General features: G+C 42.8%; 1 protein-coding gene across 1 annotated transcript in view; it reads right to left on the bottom strand.

Moving 5' to 3' along the window:
• Nucleotides 1-24,800, bottom strand: part of LOC126282278 (odorant receptor Or2-like) — a 41,261-nt gene that overhangs the window by 6,273 nt on the left and 10,188 nt on the right. The window contains exons 2-4 of the mRNA XM_049981930.1: nt 17,797-17,896; nt 13,302-13,406; nt 1,683-1,838 (exon numbers count right to left, since the gene is read on the bottom strand). Coding sequence (XP_049837887.1) covers nt 1,683-1,838; nt 13,302-13,406; nt 17,797-17,896 — 361 coding nt within the window. The remainder of the gene's footprint in view (nt 1-1,682; nt 1,839-13,301; nt 13,407-17,796; nt 17,897-24,800) is intronic.

Raw genomic sequence — 24,800 nt, 5'->3', positions numbered from 1 at the left:
TTAGATCTCGTTATATCCAATAACCATGCAAATATTGTTCGCCATACACAGAATACCTACAACTAGTGATGTCATAATTAATGCTAGGTCATGTCATCCTGACAAATATAAAAAAGCATTTTTTAAGTCAATGACTCACCGAATGCTAAAATTCTCATTCTGAATAGAAAGTTGGTGATTGAAATTTCGTGAGAAGATTCCGCCGCAACGAAAATCGCCTTTGTTTTATTGATGTCCACCCCAAATCCTGTATCATTTCTGTGACACTTTCTCCCATATTTCGCGATAATACGAAACGTGCTGCCTTTCTTTGAACTTTTTCGATGTATACCGTCATTCCTATCTGGTAAGGATCCCACGCCGCGCAGCAGTATTCTAAACGAGGACGGACAATTACAGTGTAGCCAGTCTCGTTAGTAGATCTGTCACATTTTCCAAGTCTCCTGCTAATAAAACAACATTTTCTGTGTGTTCTTTCCAATTTAAGTTGTTCTTAATGTGCACGAAGACGTCAAGGCATAGCTTACATCATACCTGAAGAAGCTGTAGATGTAAAATCTCTAGGTGAAGACAGATATTGGAAGTTATCCAACTCTAATTGGTGACGTTGGGTGTGTGTTCCGAGATGAAACGTTGGCACAGGAGAGGAATGCCTGGCGGACTAAGTCAAACGACTTAGAAGACTGACGAACCAAAGAGGAGCCCATTAAGGACAACGGCAAAAAGTCATTCTAACGCTGTGGCCCAAGATAGCCCATAAAGAGAACACTTGGAACCGAATCGCGATACGTAGCTTCAGATTATGTTCACTTGTCGAGTACAGAATTTAAGTGGGTTCTGAGGATAGTTAAAGATGGGTATGGAAGCCACCATGTCCGTCGTGAGAATCCACAACGACGGGTTCAGCATGCCAGTGGGCCAGTCTTTTCTTGAGCCCGTAACGAATGGTGGATCCCTGTCAAGGCTATCGTGCGTGTTAAGGTTCTTCAGCGTCAGGACTGTTCTCCAATCCATTGTCCAGATGTGTAGTGAACATTGGACTGATATTCCTCGTCTTTCGAGACGATATTGACGAACACGCTGTGACTGGTTCGTGGAAACCTTCCTCCAGGATGCACAAGGGAAACGAATGGAATGAGCTGAGGCGTCTGTGGAAGTGACCTCTATTGAGCATGCCTGGGACCAGCTGAAACAAGTTCGACCAACAGCGCCACGGCCGACATGTGGAGGCACTCGTGTTCAAATGTAAGAATCGAGCAACACGGTATCTAAATTTTCCTAGTAGAACATTTCCATTTCGTAGACGTATACTTTCAAACAGACTGCATTTACTTTGGGTTTTTAGTTTTGTTTCTGTCTCTGATATGAGCTGTACGTTTCGTATCATTGAGCTTATTGTTTCATTCACTGCTCACCTGCTCATATTGAATCTCAGCCGTCCAAACATTCGCTCGTAAGCAGTAAAAGTTGCGCTACACATTCTTTGAACACTTAATGCAGTACAAGAAAGCATTCTGTGCCACGCACTTAATGGTGCTGCACAAACTGTAGCTGTGGAGAAGGAATGTTGCTATTGGTTTAACTGGAAGTTTCAAGTGCACCCCTAGCCCCAAGTGCCCCGGTTAAGCGTCAAAAAGCGGACTGGATTACCACGCGTGAAAGTGGACAGGTTGGACACGCACCTGTATGAATGTGGCGCGCGACACGTAGTAGAACTTGCCGGCGGTGAGCGCCAGGGGCCGCTGCGCGCGACAGATGACGACCGCCAGAGACCTCTGCAGGGAGGGTGGTGCGTCAGGCCATCCGCAGCAGTAGGCAGACTCCGCGATCCGCGAGCTCTGCACACACACACGTCGACGGTTCTTCAACAGTGGTAGGCAGCGTGAAACATTCTGGCAGTACATTCATCACAAGAATAAACCTCATGTAAACATTGCACTACGTATTCTTGCGCATTTACTGGAAACTCATTTGATTTCGCTTCACTTGGAGCGGAAGCTAAACTGTCAGGAGCGCAGTCAAGTACGTTAATGAGCATACGTTTTATGCTGTGCGTTATGCGTACATCGGCTCAGCGCCGCGCAGGAATATCCGTGCCGTCTTAGGCGCTGCAGTCATGGACTGTGCGGCTGGTCCCGGCGGAGGTTCGAGTCCTCCCTCGGGCGTGGGTGTGTGTGTTTGTCCTTAAGATAATTTAGGTTAAGTAGTGTGTAAGCTTAGGGACTGATGACCTTAGCAGTTAAGTCCCATAAGATTTTAAAAAAAAAAAATCGGATCAGCGATAATACGGTGCAACAGTTTTACAAGCCTATTTAACTTCGACAGCACTGGCCAGGTACGTGATCCAACTAACCTGCTGAGATGTGAACAGTTGCAGTAAAGACGTAAACAGAGCCAATCAGAGAACAATGTGGCTCTGAATGTCATTTAATTTTTAAACAGAAGGAAATAGTACGTGGAAAAACTCGGGCGATACGCTTCTGATGTAACTGGACGGAGAACATAACATGCTCTCGATCTTAGCCAACATAGTATCCTAATTTTAAAAAATGGACTGATGGAAATTCCTGATTTTAACAACGTAGCCGGTGGATTTCGTTACGTAGTTAAATACTGAAATCAATAAAGGCATTACAGTCAGTCGTCTGGTAGTCTCTGAACTCCTTTCATATCGAGCAGCGAGACCGCTACGGGAATGGATATGTGTGGTGTCCTTAGGTCAGTTAGTTTTAAGTAGTTCTAAGTTCTAGGAGACTGATGACCACAGATGTTAAGTCCCATAGTGCTCAGAGCCATTTGAACCATTTGAACCATCCGTTCATATCGGACTCCGAGGAATACATTACAGTATTGTTACGTTGCTAAAGAGGCGATCTGCAACGGAATCCCAAGCCACCAAAAATTCCACATTTCATCTTCCTCTTTTAAGACGTGCTATTCTGCATTTCACCATCGTTCGGCAGTGACGTGTCACGAAGATACGTACATTAGCTCCAGTACGTTTCGCAGCTTAATTGTCTTGTCATTTCTCACGACAGATCCCTTAAGTTGAATTCAGATCAATTCTTTTGTGTTCAAATTGCAGTGTTAACGTGAAAAATTTAAAAATACTGCATTTGTACAGTATGCTGCATTCAATGAAAATTACTGTTTTCTATGTTCCTACGCGGTTTATTACTCTGCTCGTGAGACACCACATCTCTCCTACGAAGCAACGGGCATATTCAAACATGTAGTATTTGATTTTTCATCTTTCTGCAAAAATTGTAACTGTGTAATGTTTCTTAACTTCATCAATGTATTATAAAATATCGATAATTAAGATAGTGTATGTGTCATGGAAACCATAATTTAGCGTGCGAGAACTAATTAGCAGCGAGAAGAGGTGTATTTTTATTCAAATGGTTCAAATGGCTCTGAGTACTATGGGACTTAACATATGAGGTCATCAGTCCCCTAGAGCTTAGAACTACTAAAACCTAACTAACCTAAGAACATCAAACACATCCAACGCGGGGCCGGATTCGAACCTGCAACCGTAGCAGTCGCGCGGTTCCGGACTGAAGCGCCTAGAACCGCTCGTCCACAAGGCCGGCTGCATTTTTGTTGAAAATTATGCTTAAGTGTGAGTTAATTATCATATATTAGGTTTGAACGTCTAAATAATTTAAATATGAAATTCATGAAATGTATGGTAATTATATACAGCGCAACAGCTACCTTATAATTATGTTAATCGGCTTTCATTTTTTTTTTTTTTTTTTTTTTTTGCGCAGTGTTTCTCGAAAAACGTCAAAGCAGATGTTTCTCCGTAATCTTTTGAAAAACACTAACGAGAACTTGTTTCTCACCATTGACTGTGTTCCGCGCGCATGTTTCTTTGCGAAGCAGGAAGCAGTGCTATCCATTTTCACGCTACGTATGAAAGCGAGACAATCAGAGCACAAGTAGCTGTTATGGAGACCGTGACTGTACATGATTTTTGAAATAAAAGCTGCTTAGTTGATGGCTGTCTATACATCAGAATATCTTAAAACTTTACAATGACATAGTAACGACATATCTAATACATACGTTTAACATAGTTCCACCAAGAGCGGAACGTCACCGTTGTACGAGAGTTACGGCTGGTGACTAATCATCGCACTTTTGTTTAATCACTTTTGAATATGTCTTAGGAGCGGACAGTGATCAATGTTATTACTAATAGTTACTATTGAAATCAGTCTTGATCACAAAGCCGACCGGTTGGCCAAGCGGTTCTAGGCACTTCAGTCTGGAACCGCACGACCGTTACGGTCGGAGGTTCGAATTTTGCCTCGGGCGTAGATGTGTGTGTCGTCCTTAGGTTAGTTAGCTTTAAGTAGTTCTAAGTTCTAGGGGACTGATGACCTCAGAAATTAAGTCCCATAGTGCTTAGAGACATTTAAACCATTTTTTATTACAAATTTATTTATTCTGGTAACCGGTTTCCACCACGACTGTGGTCATCTTCAGTCAAAATGCTGTATGAGCAGAGGCCTCCTTCTGGTGGTAAATTACTGCTCACCACCAGTTTTACCACCAGAAAGAGGCTACTGCTCATACAGCATTTTGGTCTGAAGATGACTACAGGCATGGTTGAAAGCGGTTACCAGAATAAATAAATTTGTGATCAGGACTGATTTTAATAGTAACTATTAGCATTTTTGTTTGTTTACATGAGGTTTATTCGTATGTTGAATGAAGTATAGTAGTACATTCCGTTCACAAGGTGAATTTCGGATGCTCAATACACTCCTGGAAATGGAAAAAAGAACACATTGCCACCGGTGTGTCAGACCCACCATACTTGCTCCGGACACTGCGAGAGGGCTGTACAAGCAATGATCACACGCACGGCACAGTGGACACACCAGGAATCGCGGTGTTGGCCGTCGAATGGCGCTAGCTGCGCAGCATTTGTGCACCGCCGCCGTCAGTGTCAGCCAGTTTGCCGTGGCATACGGAGCTCCATCGCAGCCTTTAACACTGGTAGCATGCCGCGACAGCGTGGACGTGAACCGTATGTGCAGTTGACGGACTTTGAGCGAGGGCGTATAGTGGGCATGCGGGAGGCCGGGTGGACGTACCGCCGAATTGCTAAACACGTGGGGCGTGAGGTCTCCACAGTACACCGATGTTGTCGCCAGTGGTCGGCGGAAGGTGCACGTGACTTTCGACCTGGGACCGGACCGCAGCGACGCACGGATGCACGCCAAGACCGTAGGATCCTACGCAGTGCCGTAGGGTACCGCACCGCCACTTCCCAGCAAATTAGGAACACTGTTGCTCCTGGGGTATCGGCGAGGACCATTCGCAACCGTCTCCATGAAGCTGGGCTACGGTCCCGCACACCGTTAGGCCGTCTTCTGCTCACGCCCCAACATCGTGCAGCCCGCCTTCAGTGGTGTCGCGACAGGCGTGAATGGAGGGACGAATGGAGACGTGTCGTCTTCAGCGATGAGAGTCGCTTCTGCCTTGGTGCCAATGATGGCCGTATGCGTGTTTGGCGCCGTGCAGGTGAGCGCCACAATCAGGACTGCATGCGACCGAGGCACACAGGGCCAACACCCAGCATCATGGTGTGGGGAACGATCTACACTGGCCGTACACCTCTGGTGATCGTCGACGGGACACTGAATAGTGCACGGTACATCCAAACCGTCATCGAACCCATCGTTCTACCATTCCTAGACCAGCAAGGCAACTCGCTGTTCCAACAGGACAATGCACGTCCGCATGTATCCCGTGCCACCCAACGTGCTCTAGAAGGTGTAAGTCAACTACCCTGGCCAGCAAGATCTCCGGATCTGTCCCCCATTGAGCATGTTTGTGACTGGATGAAGCGTCGTCTCACGCGGTCTGCACGTCCAGCACGAACGCTGGTCCAACTGAGGCGCCAGGTGGAAATGGCATGGCAAGCCGTTCCACAGGACTACATCCAGCATCTCTACTATCGTCTCCATGGGAGAATAGCAGCCTGCATTGCTGTGAAAGGTGGATAGACACTGTACTAGTGCCGACATTGTGCATGCTCTGTTGCCTGTGTCTATGTGCCTGTGGTTCTGTCAGTGTGATCATGTGATGTATCTCACCCCAAAAACGTGTCAATAAAGTTTCCGCTTCCTGGGACAATGAATTCACGGTGTTCTTATTTCAATTTCCAATAGTGTAGTTAAAGCCACTGGAATGGAAAGAAGATATGGATTTCTGGTCAGATGAATATGGGATAATATCAACAGCAACCGAACGTGGTATAACGAGAGCAGGATTCTTAGAGAGTAGGAAACTACGGTGAACAGTTCAGTGACAGGATTCTTCTCATCAGATTGGACAGAAAACCATTTCCGATAACGTCAGTTCCGGTATACATACTAAAGTCGCAAGATATATGAGATATTGGACGAGAAGTTCAGTGTGTAAAGGGAGATGAACATCTAACAATTATGGAGGACTGTGACGTTGTTGTAGGGGAAGGAATAGAAGGTAGGGCTGCGGGAGAATACGGTCTAGGCAGTAGGAATGAGAGACAACAATGAGTTCTGCAGTAAAAATCACATGGCAATTGCGAATACTTTTTTCTAGAATAATAAGAGTTGGATGTATACGTGGAAAAGACCAGAGGCGCGGGTGGATTCCAAATGGAACACATCACAGTAAGGCAGATATTACGAAGTCAGATAGTTGATTTTAAAGCGTACGCAGGAGCAGATTTAGACTCATACCATAAATTAGTAATAATGAAGAGCAGACTGCAGTTTAAGAGAATCGTACTAAGAACGAATGTGAAAGGAAGTGAGATACTGAAATACTTAGGAACGATAAGAAGCCTTTGAGCCGGCCGTAGTGGCCGAGCGGTTCTAGGCGCTTCAGCCTAGTAATCCTAATTTCTAGGGGACTGATGCCCTCAGAAGAGGGCATAGTGCTCAGAGCAAATTTGAACCATTTTCTTTTTTTTTCTTTTTAGAAAAGTGAAAACAATCTTCTGTTAAATTAAAAGAAAGGGTCGTAACACAGAGTGCAAAGGGAATTCCACTGGTAAACTCAGGAGAAAGAGTGGATAGGTGAAAAGAGTACACTGAAGGCCTGCATGAAGGAAAGAGTTGAAAAAAGAACGGAAACACGTAGGGGACGCGCTATAAGAGTCAGAATTTAAAAGAGCTCTGTAAGATTTGAGATCAAATAAAGCAGGGGGAATAGATAACATTCTATCTGAATTTCATTGGAGTAATTTCCAACTGAACAACTATTCAGGCTGGCGTGTAGAGTCTATGACACTGGTGAAATGCCATCACACTTTTGGAAAGATATCATCCGCAATACCGAATAGCAAGAGCGTATAAGTGTGAAAACAGTCGTACAAGTGCAGTCAACTTAACATGCTTCCAAGTTGTTGATAACAGTAACGTGCTGAAGGATGGAAAAGAAAACTAAAGATCTGTTACCTGACTATCAGTTTGGCTTTAGGACAGGCAAAGGCGCCAGAGAGGCATTTCTGGCTTTGTGTTAAGAACCAACAGGGAACAATAAGACGGAGATCAAAACCGAAGTGCTCGGATTGTACAAGATGTAAGACAGGGGTGCACTCTTTCGCCACTGCTGTTCAATCCACACATCGAGAAGCAGTGACGGAACTAAAAGAAGGGTTCAAGGTTGGGATTAAATTTTGGATGGTGAAGTGATATCAATGATAAGATTATCTGGTGACATTCCAGTCCTCAGTGAAAGTAAAGAAGACTTACAGGATCTACTGAAACGAGTGAACTGATCACAACTAATGAGTACAGAATATGGACTAAGAGTAAAGCGGAACAAGGCAAAGGGGAAATGAGAATAGCGAGAAACGTAAAACCAGATTTGTTAGCCCATAGTAAGCGAAGTTAAGGAATTCTGCTATCTTGGTAGGAAAGTAAGCCATGTTGTTGTTGTTGTCTTCAGTCCTGAGACTGGTTTGATGCAGCTCTCCATGCTACTCTATCCTGTGCAAGTTTCATCTCCCTGTACCTACTGCAGCCTACATCCTTCTGAATCTGCTTAGTGTATTCATCTCTTGGTCTCCCTCTACGATTTTTACCCTCCACGCTGACCTCCAATACTAAATTGGTGATCACTTGATGCCTCAGAACATGTCCTACCAACCGATCCATTCTTCTGGTCGTTGTGCCACAAACTTCTCTTCTCCCCAATCCTATTCAAAACCTCCTCATTAGTTACGTGATCTATCCACCTTATCTTCAGTATTCTTCTGTAGCACCACATTTCGAAAGCTTCTGTTCTCTTCTTGTCCAAACTAGTTATCGTCCATGTTTCACTTCCATACATGGCTACACACCAAACAAATACTTTCAGAAGCGACTTCCTGATACATAAATCTATATTCGATGTTAACAAATTTCTCTTCTTCAGAAACGCTTTCCTTGTCATTGCCAGTCTACATTTTATATCCTCTCTACTTCGACCATCATCAGTTATTTTACTTCCTAAATAGTAAAACTCCTTTACTACTTTAAGTGTCTCATTTCCTAATCTAATTCCCTCAGCATCATCCGATTTAATTTGACTACATTCCATTATCCTCGTTTTGCTTTTGTTGATGTTCATCTTATATCCTCCTTTCAAGACACTGTCCATTCCGTTCAACTGCTCTTCCAAGTCCTTTACCGTCTCTTACAGAATTACAATGTCATCGGCGAACCTCAAAGTTTTTACTTCTTCTCCATGAATTTTAATACCTACTCCAAATTTTTCTTTTGTTTCCTTTACTGCTTGCTCAATATACAGATTGAATAACATCGGGGAGAGACTGCAACCCTGTGTCACTCCTTTCCCAACCACTGCTTCCCCTTCATGCCCCTCGACTCTTATGACTGCCATCTGGTTTCTGTACAAATTGTAAATAGCCTTTCGCTCCCTGTATTTTACCCCGGCCACCTTCAGAATTTGAAAGAGTGTATTCCAGTCAACAATGTCAAAAGCTTTCTCTAAGTCTACAAATGCTAGAAACGTAGGTTTGCCTTTTCATAATCTTTCTTCTAAGATAAGTCGTAAGGTCAGTATTGCCTCACGTGTTGCAACATTTCTACGGAATCCAAACTGATCCTCCCCGAGGTCCGCATCTACCAGTTTTTCCATTCGTCTGTAAAGAATTCGCGTTAGTATTTTGCAGCTGTCACTTATTAAACTGATAGTTCGGTAATTTTCACATCTGTCAGCACCTGCTTTCTTTAGGATTGGAATTATTATATTCTTCTTGAAGCCTGAGGGTATTTCGCCTGTCTCATACATCTTGCTCACCAGCTGGTAAAGTTTTGTCATGACTGCCTCTCCCAAGGCCGTCAGTAGTTCTAATGGAATGTTGTCTACTCCGGGGGCCTTGTTTGACTCAGGTCTTTCAGTGCTCTGTCAAACTCTTCACGCAGTATCGTAACTCCCATTTCGTCTTCATCTACATCCTCTTTCATTTCCATAATATTGTCCTCAAGTACATCGCCCTTGTATAAATCTTCTATATACTCTTTCCACCTTTCTGCCTTCCCTTCTTTGCTTAGAACTGTGTTTCCATCTGACTTCTTGATATTCATACACGTGGTTCTCTTCTCTCCAAAGGTCTCTTTAATTTTCCTGTAGGCAGTATCTATCTTACCCCTAGTGAGATAAGCTTCTACACCCTTACATTTGTCCTCTAGCCATCCCTGCTTAGCCGTTTTGCACTTATTGTCGATCTCATTTTTGAGACCTTTGTATTCCTTTTTGCCTGCTTCATTTACTGCATTTTTATATTTTCTCCTTTCATCAATTAAATTCAATATTTCTTCTGTTACCCAAGGATTTCTAGCAGCCCTCGTCTTTTTACCTACTTCATCCTCTGCTGGCTTCACTACTCCATTCGTCAAAGCTACCCATTCTTCTTCCACCGTATTTCTTTCCCTCATTCCTGTTAATTGCTCTCTTATGCTCTCCCTGAAACTCTGTACAACCTCTGGTTCTTTCAGTTTATCCAGGTCCCATCTCCTTAATAACCCACATTTTTGCAGTTTCTTCAGTTTTAATCTACAGGTCATAACCAATAGATTGTGGTCAGAGTCCACATCTGCCCCTGGAAATGTCTTACAACTTAAAACCTGGTTCCTAAATCTCTGTCTTACCATTATATAATCTATCTGAAACCTGTCAGTTTCTCCAGGGTTCTTCCATGTATACAACCTTCTTTCATGATTCTTCAACTCAGTGTTAGCTATGATTAAGGTGTGCAAAATTCTACCAGGCGGCTTCCTCTTTCATTTCTTAGCCCCAATCCATATTCACCTACTATGTTTCCTTCTCTCCCTTTTCCTACACTCGAATTCCAGTCACCCATTACTACTAAATTTTCATCTCCCTTCACTATCTGAATAATTTCTTTTATTTCATCGTACATTTCTTCAATTTCTTCGTCATCTGCAGAGGTAGTTGGCATATAAACTTGTACTACTGTAGTAGGTGTGTGCTTCGTATCTATCTTGGCCACAATAATGCGTTCACTATGTTTTTTGTAGTAGCTTACCCGCATTCCTATTTTCCTATTCATTATTAAACCTACTCCTGCATTACCCCTATTTGATTTTGTGTTTATAACCCTGTAGTCACCTGACCAGAAGTCTTGTTCCTCCTGCCACCGAAATTCACTACTTCCCACTATATCTAACTTTAACCATCCATTTCCGTTTTTTAAATTTTCTAACCTACCTGCCCGATTAAGGGATCTGACATTCCACGCTCCGATCCGTAGAACGCCAGTTTCCTTTCTCTGACAACTGATAACGACATCCTCTTGAGTAGTCCCCGCCCGGAAATCCGAATGGGGAACTATTTTACCTCCGGAATATTTTACCCAAGAGGACGCCATCATCATTTAATCATACAGTAAAGCTGCATGCCCTCGGGAATAATTACGGCTGTAGTTTCCCCTTGCTTTCAGCCGTTCGCAGTACCAGCACAGCAAGGCCGTTTTGGTTAATGTTGCAAGGCCAGATCAGTCAATCATCCAGACTGTTGCCCCTGCAACTACTGAAAAGGCTGCTGCCCCTCTTCAGGAACCACACGTTTGTCTGGCCTCTCAACAGATACCCCTCCGTTGTGGTTGTACCTACGGTGCGGTCATCTGTATCGATGAGACACGCAAGCCTCTCCACCAACGGTAAGGTCCATGGTTCATGGGGGATGACAGATGAAAAATGGAAGGTACAAAAAGCAAATCAGCGCAGACAGGGAGGGCAATTCTGGCGAAGAGAAGTTCAGGGGCATCAAATATAGACATTAATTTTGGGGAAAAAACTTCTGAGCCTGTCCATTTGGAACATAGAATTGTCTGGTAGTGAAGCATGGATCATGGTAAATCTGGACCAGAAGGGGATCGAAGCATTTGAGATGTGTTGCTAGAGAAGAATACTGAAAATCAAGCAGACTTGTAAGAGAAGGAATGATGAGGTTCTTCGCAGAAACGGCGAAGAACGGAGCACGCAGGAAACTTTTACATGAAGAAGGGCAGGATAATACGAGATTTTGTGGCACTAGGTAATTGTATAGGGTAAAAACTGCAGAGGAAGACAGGGATTGGAATACATACGGCAGATACACTACTGGCCATTAAAATTGTTGCACCAAGAACAAATGCAGATGATTAACGGGTATTATACTGGAACTGACATGTGATGATTATATTTCCACGCAATTAGGGTGCATATATCCTGAGAAATCAGTACCCACAACAACCACTTCTGGCCGTAATAACGGGCATTGTGTCAAACAGAGCTTGGATGGCGTGTACAGGTACAGCTGCCCATGCAGCTTCAACACGATACCACAGTTCATCAAGTGTAGTGACTGGCGCATTGTGACGAGCCAGTTGCTTGGCCACCATTGACCAGACGTTTTCAGTTGAGAGATCTGGAGAATGTGCTGGCCAGGGCAGCAGTCTAATATTTTCTGTATCCAGAAAGGCTCGTACAGGACCTGCCACATCTGATCGTGCTTTATCCTGCTGAAATCTAGGGTTTCGCAGGGATCGAATGAAGGGTAGAGCCACAGGTCTTAACCCATTTGAAACGTGGCGTTCATTGTTCAAAGTGCAGTCAATGCGAACAAGAGGTGACCGAGACATGTAACCAGTGGTACCCCATACCATCACGCCGGGTTATACGCCAGTATGGCGATGACGAATACACACTTCCAACGTGCGTTCACCACGATGTCGCTAACACGGATGCGACCATCATGATGCTGTAAACAGAACCTGTGTTCATTCGAAAAAATGACGTTTTGCCATTCGTGCATCCAGGTTCGTCGTTGAGGCGCTCTTGTCTATGATGCAGCGTCAAGGGTAACCGAAGCCATGGTCTCCGAGCTGATAGTCCATGCTGCTGCAAACGTCGTCGAACTGTTCGTGCAGTTGGTTGTTGTCTTGCAAACGTCCCCATTTGTTGACTCAGGGATCGAGACATAGCTGCACGATCAGTTACAGGCAGATGCATGTCATCTCGACTGCTAGTGATGCGTTCCGTATGACCCTCCTAAACACACCGATTCCATATTCTGCTAACAGTCATTGGATATCGACCAACGCCAGCAGCAATGCCGCAATACGATAAACCTGAATCGCGATAGGCTACAATCTGACCTTTATCAAAGTCGGAAACGTGATGGTACGCATTTCTCATCCTTACACGAGGCATCACAACAAGGTTTCACCAGGCAACGCCGGTGAACTGATGTTGGTGTATGAGAAATCGGTTGGAAATTTTCCTCGTTTAAACACGTTGTAGGTGCCGCAACCGGTGCCAACCTTGTTTGAATTCTCTGAAAAGCTAATCATTTGCATATCATAGCATCTTCTTGCTGTCGATTAAATTTGACGTCTGTAGCACGTCATCTTCGTGGTGTAGCAATTTTAATGGCCAGTAGTGTAATTGAGAACGAAGTTTACAAGTGCTACTCTGAGATGATGACATTGAAGCAGGAGAGGAATTCCGTGAGGGGCCGCATCAAATCAGCCATAAACCTTTTCGCTAATCACAACTTCACTATAGTAATTAGAACTGATAAGTAGCTTAACAATTAGCGGCATCTTACAGCTAACTAGTGTGCAGTACATAACTTAATACTGGCCAAAGACTTCACTTAGCATCGTTTTACGATGTCGCGCAGGATATTCACTGCGGTGTAGCAGTGCTGTTAATTTGTACCTAACTCATACTTTTTCTTCCTTTATTTTGTAAAATGTTATTCGACAGCAACTTACGTACCTGATCGATGATATTGTGCGCGTACCAACAATACATGAACACTTCGTATATCATGAACGACATGTACACTGACACCCGTAGAACTGTTCCGATGTTATCGATATTCTGGAACAGAAAAGGTAACCTTTTATCACACGATCCCATGAGTGAAATTATAAATGTGTTCCATGATGTTTTTGCATGCAGTTTCACACAGATTAATTACATACATAAGAATATAAGTAAAAAATTGGCCATTATACCGCTGCATATTAAATTGATCTATATCACTTTTTAAACCATTATTGTCGTTTTCAATTCAAGCGTACTACTTCCATTTCTTTTTTTTTCACCTCTTCCCTTCCATTGTTACGCTCTCATACATATGTACAGGGTGTCATGCCTTATGATCGTGTACACATTATATTCAAGTGCTGTTGAAGGATGTGAAATGAGATTTCTGCCAGTCTTAAGACTCTATTATTAAGGTGACTATTGTAGTCTGATTAGAATGTGCTGAAATTTTAAATTCTCTTCTGTTCCAGTTTTCCCACAGTCCATGTTTCACTACCATACATGCTCTACTCCAGACGTACATCCTCAGAAATTTCTTCCTCAAATTAAGGCCGGTATTTGATATTAGTAGACTTCTCTTGGCCAGAAATGCCTTTTTTGCCATAGCGAGTCTGCTTTTGATGTCCTCCTTGCTCCGTCCGTCATTGGTTATTTTACTGCCTAGGTAGCAGAATTCCTTAACTTCATTGACTTCGTGACCATCACTCCTGATGTTAAGTTTCTCGCTGTTCTCATTTCTACCACTTCTCATTACCTTCGTCTTTCTCCGATTTACTCTCAAACCATACTGTGTACTCATTAGACTGTTCATTCCGTTCAGCAGATCATTTAATTCTTCTTCACTTTCACTTATGATAGCAATGTAATCAGCGAATCGTATCATTGATATCCTTTCACCTTGTGTTTTAATCCCACTCCTGAACCTTTCTTTTATTTCCATCATTGCTTCCTCGATGTACAGATTGAAGAGTAGGGGCGAAAGGCTACAGCCTTGTCTTTCACCCTTCTTAATACGGGCACTTCGTTCTTGATCGTCCACTTTTATTATTCCCTCTTGGTTGTTGTACATATTGTATATGACCCGTCTCTCCCTATAGCTTACCCCTACATTTTTCAGAATATTGAACAGCTTGCACCATTTAATATTGTCGAACGCTTTTTCCAGGTCGACAAATCATATGAACGTGTCTTGATTTTTCTTTAGCCTTGCTTCCATTATTAGCCGTAACGTCAGAATTGCCTCTCTCGTGCCTTTACTTTTCCTAAAGGCAAACTGACCGTCACCTAGCGCATTCTCAATTTTCTTTTCCATTCTTCTGTATATTATTCTTGTAAGCAGCTTCGATGCATGAGCGATTAAGCTGATTGTGCGATAATTCTCGCACTTGCCAGCTCTTGCCGTCTTCGGAATTGTGTGGATGATGCTTTCCGAAAGTCAGATGGTATGTCGCCAGACTCATACATTCTACACACCAACGTGAATAGTAATTTTGTTGCCACTTCCCGTAATGATTTTAGAAATTCTGATGGAATGTTATCTATCCCTTCTGCCTTATTTGACCGTAAGTCCTCCAAAGCTCTTTTAAATACCGATTCTAATACTGGATCCCCAATCTCTTCTAAATCGACTCCTGTTTCTTCTTCTATCACATCAGACAAATCTTCAGCCTCATAGAGGCTTTCAATGTATTCTTTCCACCTTTTCTCTTACTAATTTCTGATTCCCGTCCTGTAACTGTGCTAGCTCGGTATGAGAGCTTTTCGGTAAACGACGGAACCTCGAATCCATTCAATACACACGGCTCAGTCACAATAAGGTGGCCACCTGTCAAAAGCGTGAATAACGCCCTTTCTCAGCACGGGTGTTCAGGAAGAGAGTCAGTGAGTTTCTGGAGCGTACTGACAGACATGTGGACCTACGCTGACTCCAATGCCGTCACCAGCTGCGCTAGATTTCGCTGTTGATTGTCCATGGCGCGACCCGATCTAGGTGGTCCCACAAGTAATAGATTGGGTTTAAGTCCGGGGAGTTTGGGAGCCAGGGGAGTATGGTAAACTCATACCGGTGCTCTTCGAACCACACACATACTCGTACACTGTGAACTATGACACATTTTGCATTGTCCTGCCTGTAGATTCCATCGTACCGAGGAAAAAACAAACTGTATGTAGGGGTGAACGTGGTCCCTAAGGACTTATGCATACTTGTGTTCATCCAGTGTTCCTTCCAGATTGCCCTCATTACCCAGGAAATTCCACGAAAACATTCCCCAAACTACAAAGCTCCTTCCTCCGGTCTGAACTCTTCAGAAGATAGTTGCACGTTCGCAAACGCCAGCGGCCATTTGGCCGATGGTGCGAAATGTTATTCACGTGAAATGATCGCTTGTCGCCACTCAGTTGATGTCCAGTTCCGATACTGTCTTAAGAATTCTAGGCTTCGTCGCCAACGAACAGCAATCACCTTGGGTTCATGAAGCTGATCCCTGAAGTGGAAGCCCCTACGCATCTATGTTGAACGGCCATTGAGGAGATACTTTCGGTAGCTCCTTAGTTAATCTGGGCAATCAGTTGCTCAATAGCTACATGTCCATACACAAGAACACATTTCGACAGCCGTCGTTCACCCTTGTCGTCAGTGGTGCACCATATTTGCCTCTGTAGCAGTTTTTGATAGCGCAGTGCGGTATATCCTCTGACCACTGCGGGATATGAATAGTTTATACACACAGCTGGTTCAGAAATGCTACCAAATTTAGCCCGAAAGCCGGTAATCATGTTCTTTCAGAGGTCAGGTAATTCACTCCGTGTTCGCATTACGGCAACGACTGCAGTTTTCCACGTCCCCAAGACACGCTTTATATACCGTACACAGCTAGCGCCGCCACAAGCTGTCCGTGGTTGGTTATTGCACATCGATATCGAACATACCCGGTGGTAACGTTAATATGACTTGAGCGTTACTAATATTACTGAAACTTAATAACGTAAAAATACACGAAGAATTGTAGTGATAACATATGACATACAACCTTTTCTTGAAAGACATGAATAGCCTATTGTCATATCAGCAATCGGTACCAACAGACTGTCAGTTCCGACTCGCAAAAATGCAAAAATATCTCGCTTGAGTCATCAGGTCATACTTATTCCATTTCTATGCACGCCATAAATGTAGTTTGTGCCGCTAATTTTGATCGTTTAAACTTGCCCTTTAACTTCAGCCATGCTAAGTTATTCTCGAATAAAAAGAGCACAAACTTATAAAGTCAAATATAGATCACTCGAGTTCATTTGTTCAATGCTTTGTACGCATCCAAGGCATGCCGTTATCGACAATGGTTCTTATTCAGCTATAATAGATCCAAGGAACAATTTAACTGCAGAAACGAGCACTGTATATAGGCGACTTTTCCTCGAGTGTCTAACAGCCGCCTTCACAAATTTCAGGCGAAATTTCATCTTCCGTATATTTTCAGTCCAAAGTATGAGTCAATGATTGACATTCAACGCGTTCTGTGTATAGGAGCAGCCTCTGTAAACCCTTCTGTGGCTGTCAAAGTCTGATGCAAGAGGATGTAGAAAGAGGCACGCACCGCGAAAAAAGGTATGCTCCACTTGCTGGACTCTGTTCACCATAGAGTTCCGTAACGACCAAGCTCATAGAAATACATATTTCCAGAGTAACAACCAACTTTCGCTTTGTTCAGGACTAAAACATTAGAAGCAATTTGCGAACAATATGCCTTGTATATACAAACGGCTCCACGGTATTTTCTTAACGCGATCATTTAACATATGAAATAAAGTGTGACAATTATTGAAATATAATAAATAAATTCGTCATAACTTCTGTGCGGTTTCTTTAGGACATACAAAGTGCACGGCTGGCCGAGGGGCAGAATGGGAATTGGTGTACAGCATTCTGGTTCTGGGGTATCCTAAATCCAATGTGATGGGCCTCGATTGCACGCCGTAACCTGCGGTGTACAGGAATGACCCCAAAACCATTGCTGAGCCAAAAACAGAGATTCAAGAGATCATCGGTAGCATGGATGTTACGACATTTCACCTGGTCATGCAGAATTTCTCTATTCGTCTTCCGTCACGTCATCGACAATGATGGTAGGCCTAGCGAACATGGCATAATCTAAATGTAGTTTATAATTAATTTACGTTCTTTTTCATATAGTTCAGTAACTGTCACATTGAATTTACCTTGCGAGCTTCGTAAAAGTATATGCAGTTTCCGTACGTATTGGTTTGCCTAAAAAGTGGTTCGTATGGTTTCGATTCTTATCGGCTTTATTTCTAAATTTCTATACACATCGAAAAGTCACGTCGTTTACGTGTCAAATATTTATTATGTGGACCATTACTTCAGGACATTCACCTTTAATTTTCAACTAGATAACTTTAGATCCACTCTTCAAACACTTACTGTTGCGAACTGAAATAACGTCACACAGATAATAAGAGTGGCGCCCATAACTTGAGTCAGAATCATAGATGTAAGGAGTTCTTCCACATCCGCAACCAACCTGCAACAGGAAACTAGTAATTTAGAAAGTACACACTGATTTCACAGTTTTAGGCAGAAACTTAATCATCATTACAAAATGGCAGGCCATCGTAAACATATGTGCAAAGAATCTTTCAAAGCTACAGCGTCCAGATCATAAGGACGGTAGAAGATCTTAAACGGAGCAGTTTGGAGCCAGGAACCGATCGTTACAAATGAATATCTCAGGCGCTGCGAGATTTTAATATAATTATGTATATGAGACGCATGTTTCTAAACTGTTTATTTGTCATAAAAGAAAATTTTTCCGGGTCACTGCTGGTGGCGCTAGCTTGAAAAAAAATTCATAATCGGCTTTGATGCGGCAACAGTGAAGTTTGCCGTTGTTTGTAGTTCATTAGAAGATACTGAAGATGCAGCTTATGGAAATAGTGTTGGATAGTATGCGAGAAGATCCATCAAAAAGCAGTAGTTAGACCCCTGTATCACAACAAACACCGGGGCCTGTATCACAAACGCCCCCTCCCTCCCCCCCCCCCCCCCCCGCCCCACCCACCATGAACCATGAACCTTGTCGTTGGTGGGGAGCCTTGCGTGCCTCAGCGATGCAGATAGCCGTACCGTAGATGCAACCACGACGGAGGGGTGTCTGTTGAGAGACCAGACAAACGTGTGGTTCCTGAAGAGGGGCATGAGCCTTTTCAGTAGTTGCAGTGGAAACAGAATGCCTGATTGACTGATCTGGCTTTGTAACGTCAACCAAAACGGTCTTGCTGTGCCGGTATTGCGAACGGCTAAAATCAAGGGGAAAATAAAGCGGTAAATTTTCCAGACGGCATGCAGCTTTATTGTATTGTTAAATGTTGATGGCATTCTCTTGAGTAAAACATTCGTAATGTAAACCAGTCCCCCATTCGGGTCGCCGGGCGGGAGGACGTCATTATCAGGAGATACAAAGCTGGCGTTCTACGGATCGGAGGGTGGAATGTCAGATCCATTAATCGGGCAGGTAAGTTGGAAAATTTACAAAAGGAAGTAGAGAGGTTAAATTTAGATATTATAGGAATTAGTGAAGTTCGGTGGCAGAAGAAACAGGACTCCAGGTCAAGTGAATACAAGGTTATAAATACAAAATCAAACAGGGGTAATGCAGGAGTAGGTTTAATAATGGACCAAAAATAGGAACGCCAATAAGCTATTATGAACAGTACAGTGAACGCATTATTGTTGCTAAGGCAGACACGATGCCCATCCCCACCACAGAAGTACAAGTTCATGTGCCAACTAGCTCCGCAGATGAGGAGGGGACTGAGAAAACGTATGATAAGATAAAACAAATTATTCAGATAATTAAGGGAAACGAAAATTTAATGATCATGGGGCCCCTGGAATTCGATAGCAGGAAAAAGAAGCGAAGGAGAAGTAGTAGGTGAATATCGACTGGGGGAAAGTAATCAAAGAGGAAGCCGCCTTGTAAAATTTTGCGCAGAACATAGTTTGATCATACCTAACAATTGATTTACGAAGCATCGAAGGAGGTTGTATACGTGGAAGAGACCTGGAGACACAAGAAAGTTTTGGATTCTGACGACAATTTGCTGGTTATGCACTGCAGATTAAAACTCCAGAAATTCCAAAAAGCATGAATTTCAGAAAATAGGACTGAGTAAGCTGAAACAACCAGACTTTATAAAGAGAGTTCCAGAGGGAGCATTGACAAGAAAAGTGGAAACATATACAATAGAAGAAGGATGGGTAGCTTTTAGAGATGAAATGGTGAACGCAACAAAGCTCAAGTAGGTAAAAAGTCGAGGGCTTGTAGAAATTCTTAGGTAACAATGGAGATATTGAATTTAATTGATAAAAGGAGAAAATATAAAATGCGGTAAATGAAGCGGGCAAAAATGAGTACAAACGTCTAAAAAGTGACACCGATAGGAAGTGCATAATGGCTAAGCAGAATGGGCTAGGGGACAAATGTAGAAATATAGAAGTAGAGATGACTAGGAAAAGACAGATGCTGCCGACAGGAAGATTAAAGACTTTTGGTGAAAAGAGAACCACTGGTTTGAACATCAAGAGCTCAGATGGAAAACCAGTCCTAAGCAAAGAAGGGAAAGCAGAAAGATGGAAAAGGTATGCAGAGGGACTATACAAGGAAGAAGTTGTTGAGGGCATATTGTCGAAATGAAAGAGGACGTATATGAATATGAGATGGGAGATATGATAATGTGCGAAGAACTTGGCACAGTACTGAAGGACTTAGGTCGAAACAAGGCCCTGGGAGTACACAACATTCCGTCACAGCTACTGATACCCTTGAGAGAGCCTGCCACTCAGACATCAAGAAGATATAATAACGACAATTCCAAAGAAAGCGGGTGCTGGCAGGTGTGGAAATTACGAAACCATCAATTTAATGAGCCACGCTTGGAAAATACTAACACGAATCCTTTACAGAAGAATGGAGAACCGTGGAGGAGCCAAACCCTGGAGGCAGATAAATTTGGATTTCGGCGAAATGTAGAAGACGCGAGGCAAAATTGACCATACGACATATCATAGAACGTTGGTTAAGGAAAGACAAACCTACATTTGTAACATTTGTAGGCTTAGAGAAAGCTTTTGACAGTGTTGACTAAGATATTTTTTTTCAAATTCTAAATCTGACAGAGGGAAAATAGAGTGAGTGAAAGGCTACTTACAATTCGTAAAGGCACCAGATGCTAGTTATAAGAGTTAAGGACACGAAAGGGAAACAGTGGTTGAGAATGGATTGGAGACAGGGTTATAGCCTAACCACGATGTTATTCAATCAGTATATTGAGCAAGCAGTAAAGGAAACAAAAGAAATATTTGACGTGGGAATTTAAAGTCCAGAGAGAAGAAGTAAAAACTTTTAGGTTTGCCGATGACATTCTAATTCTGTCAGAGATGACACAGATCTTGGGAGAGCAGTTGAACGGAATGCACATTGTCTTGAAAGGAGGATACAATATGAGCATCAACAAAAACAAAACGAGGGTAATAGAATGTAGTCGAGTTAAATCAGCTGATGCTGAGGGAATTATATTAGGAAATGAGATACTAATCGTAGTAGATGAATTTTGCTATTTGAGAAGCAAAATAACAGTTCATGGTCGACGCAGGGAGAATATAAAATGTAGACTGGCAACGGCAAGAAAGGCGTTTGAAGAAGAGAAATTTGTCAACATCGAGTAAAGATTTAAGGGTCAGGAAGTCCTTTCAGAAAAGTGTTTATATGGAGTGTGTGGAAATGAAACATAGACGATAAACAGTTTAACCAAGGAGGGAATAGAAGCTTTTGAAATTTGGTGCTACAAAAGATTGCTGAAGATTAGATGGGTCCATCACGTGACTAACGAGGTGATACTGAATTGGGGAGAAGAGAAATTTGTGGCACCACCTGAATAGAAGAAGGGATCGGTTGGTAGGACACATTCTGAAGCATCAAGGGATAACCAATTTAGTACTGGAGGGAAATGTGGCGGGTAATAACAGCAGGTGGAACCTAAGGATTGAAAACAGTAAGCAGATTCGGAAGAATGTAGGTTGCAGTAGTTACTCGGAGATAAAGAGGCTTCCACAGGTTAGAGCTATGCAGTGAGCGGCATCAAACTAGTCTTTAAACTGAAGACCACAGCAACAACAACGTCTAAAATGGCTCAGAGCGCTATGCGACTTAACTTCTGAGGTCATCCGTCGCCTAGGACTTAGAACTAATAAAACCTAACTAACCTAAGGACATCACAAACATCCATGTCCGAGGCAGGATTCGAACCTGCGACCGTAGCGGTCGCTCGGCTCCAGACTGTAGCGCCCAGAACCGCACGGCCACTCCAGCCGGCCAACAACGTCACAAACACCCATACGCTAACAAAGGATCAGATGACTTCGAACCCAGAACTCATTTCTTCACACATATTGTAATATAAAGTGTGCATCAAACACTGTAGTTGTCACTTTAAATAGCTGTTACGATGTTAAGTGGTGTAGGTCTGTATTTAAGTTAAGGGGTACATTTTGTATTAACATCATTATTAGGCTAAAAATAAATTATTATGTACCTCTTACTCAAAACAAACTCATTATTATACATTAATTTCTTGTAGACCTATAAAGTTTCATAACCCCATTGTGACTGTGCACCAGAAATGTAGGCATTGTGTGATATAGACACTAATCTGCTTCCCGTGTACTCCAAAAAACAATGTTGATCACCAAAACAACTTCAATACAACTTTCAAAATAGCCCTGCACGGAACGCCCTTATAGACATCATGAAACACAATAACCTAGATGTGATAAATTCTGTTGATTACTTCGTTCATTTTTCTTAAATTTTGTAAATATCCTTTTTTACTTATTGTACTTTAACTCACATTCTATCTGTATTCGTAACATGTTTTGTACGTTCGTATCCTTAATGTTTACAATTTTTAGTTGTCCCATTCCTGTCTGAAATGGACTTCATACAAAACTCTGCTCTGGGAAGGTGGTAGATATGTTACTGTTAAAAATCTTTGATCTTGTTTGGCACCATCTTTGCCTCTGCGCAGTCTCATACACTATTGGTTGGAGTGTGGTAGATATTATATACGAAGATCATGCGAAGCTTTACTCTTTATTCTAAAATAGTTGCCTGGAATATCATTTCATATGATTAGTTACTCTCCCCATTACAGTGTGTGAAGAAGATTTATCATTACACATTACAACATTGCACTATATGGTATACAGCTATTTGAATATCGTTGGGAATTTTATTTAAAAAAAATAGATATCTAGCTTTCCCTCTTTCTGCTTGCTGTTTGAGTTGTGCTTTTGAGAAAGCTGCAACAATGTTGTCAAGAGGCGAGGTAAGTGGAAATTTTCATTAGGGCCAAAGAACTGTTTTACTTCAGTTGCGCATTTAATATAAAGACAAGTTGTATTCAGACCAATTACAGTTCAATTCAGATTATGTTCTGCTTAGTGAAAGGTGAGTCGAAGTTGGATAATAGTTTGTGGGAACATACTTTTGCTAAATTGTAGATCTTTTATAGAATGGATGTAATTCTGGACTAAATTTCATACAGAAACATATAGTGCATGGCTTACAACTTTACTCTGGTGGCTCCACACATGCATTCATATGACACAGCTATTGCACACATCTCCTTCTCCCTCTAACTCTGTCCATCTCTCCCTCTCCACTCTCTCTACCGATCTCCTCCTCACACTCTCTGTGCTTACCTACGCCACCACACGTCCCAATACTACCTGTACAACACACCAGTCGTAAAAATTAGCCTAAAAATCATGCAGTACCAACATTTTTCTCCCTCTACCACTTCCCTACAGAACAGATTGACAAAAAATGCTTACTATTGTATTACCATCCAGTTCAGAGCTGCGTTTAAAATTTCAAGTTTGTGGCTCATAGGGAAATGAGTTTAAAATCAATTACAAAATTTGTACCCAGCAAGAAAGCGAGTAACTACAAGCGTGGAAAAAATTATGTATTAATATCTGACTACCAACACTTTTCTGGAAGCAGTCACATGAAGAAGCCTTACCACCGGTAGCATGACCCAAAATTAACTTGATCCGAACCTGCAAAGACAGCTTTGCAGGGAAACGGCAGCTGTTGTGTGTGGGGCGGGGGGGGGGGGGGGGGGGGTGGAGGGGAGGGTTATTGCAGGGGTAGCTGAATATCCACAGCTATAAGCTATTTTCAAATGTATATCTTGCGTAATTTGTAAGCTACAGCTAGTGAGAATGAAAACTGAGGTACTAACAGGTTTTGTCTACAAGCTATAACTGTGCACATACACTTTGGGGACAGAAATCATGGGATAGCGATATGCACGGTATACAGATGGCGAAAGTATCGCACGCACAAGTTATAAAGGGACAGTGCACAGTGCATAGGTGATTCATGTAAAAGGTTTTCGACGTGTACTACAGGAATTAACATACTTTGAACGCGGATTGTAGTTGGAGCTAGATCCATGGGGCATACATTTTCGAAAATCGACAGGAAATTTAATATTCCGAGATCCACAGGGACAAGAGTGTGCAAGGATACAAAATTTCTTGCACTATCTCTCACAACGGATAACGCAGGGGTCTAAGAGCTTTACTTTATGGCCGAGAGCAGCGATGTTTGTGTAGAGTTGTCAGTGGTAACAATAAGTGAATCTGCGTGAAATAACCATAGAATCCTATGTGGGACGTTCGGGGAACGCATCCGTTAGATCAGTGCGGAGAAATTTAGTGTTAATGGGCTATGGTAGGAGACGAACGACGTAAGAGCCTTTGCTAACAGCACGATATTGTCTGCAGCGCCTCACCTGTAGTCGTGACCATATCGCTGGGGCCCTGGACAGCTGAAAACCGTATCCTGGAGATATGAGCCCCGATTTCAGCTGGTGAGAGCTGAAGGTAGGGTCCGACTGTGGCGTAGACCCCACGAATCCATAGACCCAAGTTGTCAACTATGCAGCGTGCCTGCTGGTGGTGGATTCATAATAGTGCGGCTGTGTTTACATGGAATGGATTGGGCCCTCTGATCCAACTGAGCCGATCATTGGCTGGAAATGGTTATATTTGGCTGGTTGGACACAATTTGCAGCCATTCAGAAACTTCATGTGCCCAAACCATGGTGGAAATGGATCTTAATGCGCTATGTCACTGGGCCACAACTGTTCGCGGTTAGTTTGAAGAACGTTCAAGCAAATCATTTGGCAACCAGATCGCCCGACATGAATCCCCTATCGAATATTTACGGGACATTGCTGACAGGTCAATTTGCGTACAAAATCCTGCACCAGCAACGCCTTCGCAGTCATCAATGGCTATAGTGGCTGCCTCTCTCGGTATTTCTGCAGGGAACTGAAATGAAATGAGACTGTGGCAT

This window comes from Schistocerca gregaria, chromosome 7 (genome assembly GCF_023897955.1).
Source record: "Schistocerca gregaria isolate iqSchGreg1 chromosome 7, iqSchGreg1.2, whole genome shotgun sequence".
NCBI classification, from domain to species: Eukaryota; Metazoa; Arthropoda; class Insecta; order Orthoptera; family Acrididae; genus Schistocerca; species Schistocerca gregaria.
Note: the sequence above shows the minus strand (reverse complement) of the source record. Positions and strands in the feature narration are given on the sequence as shown.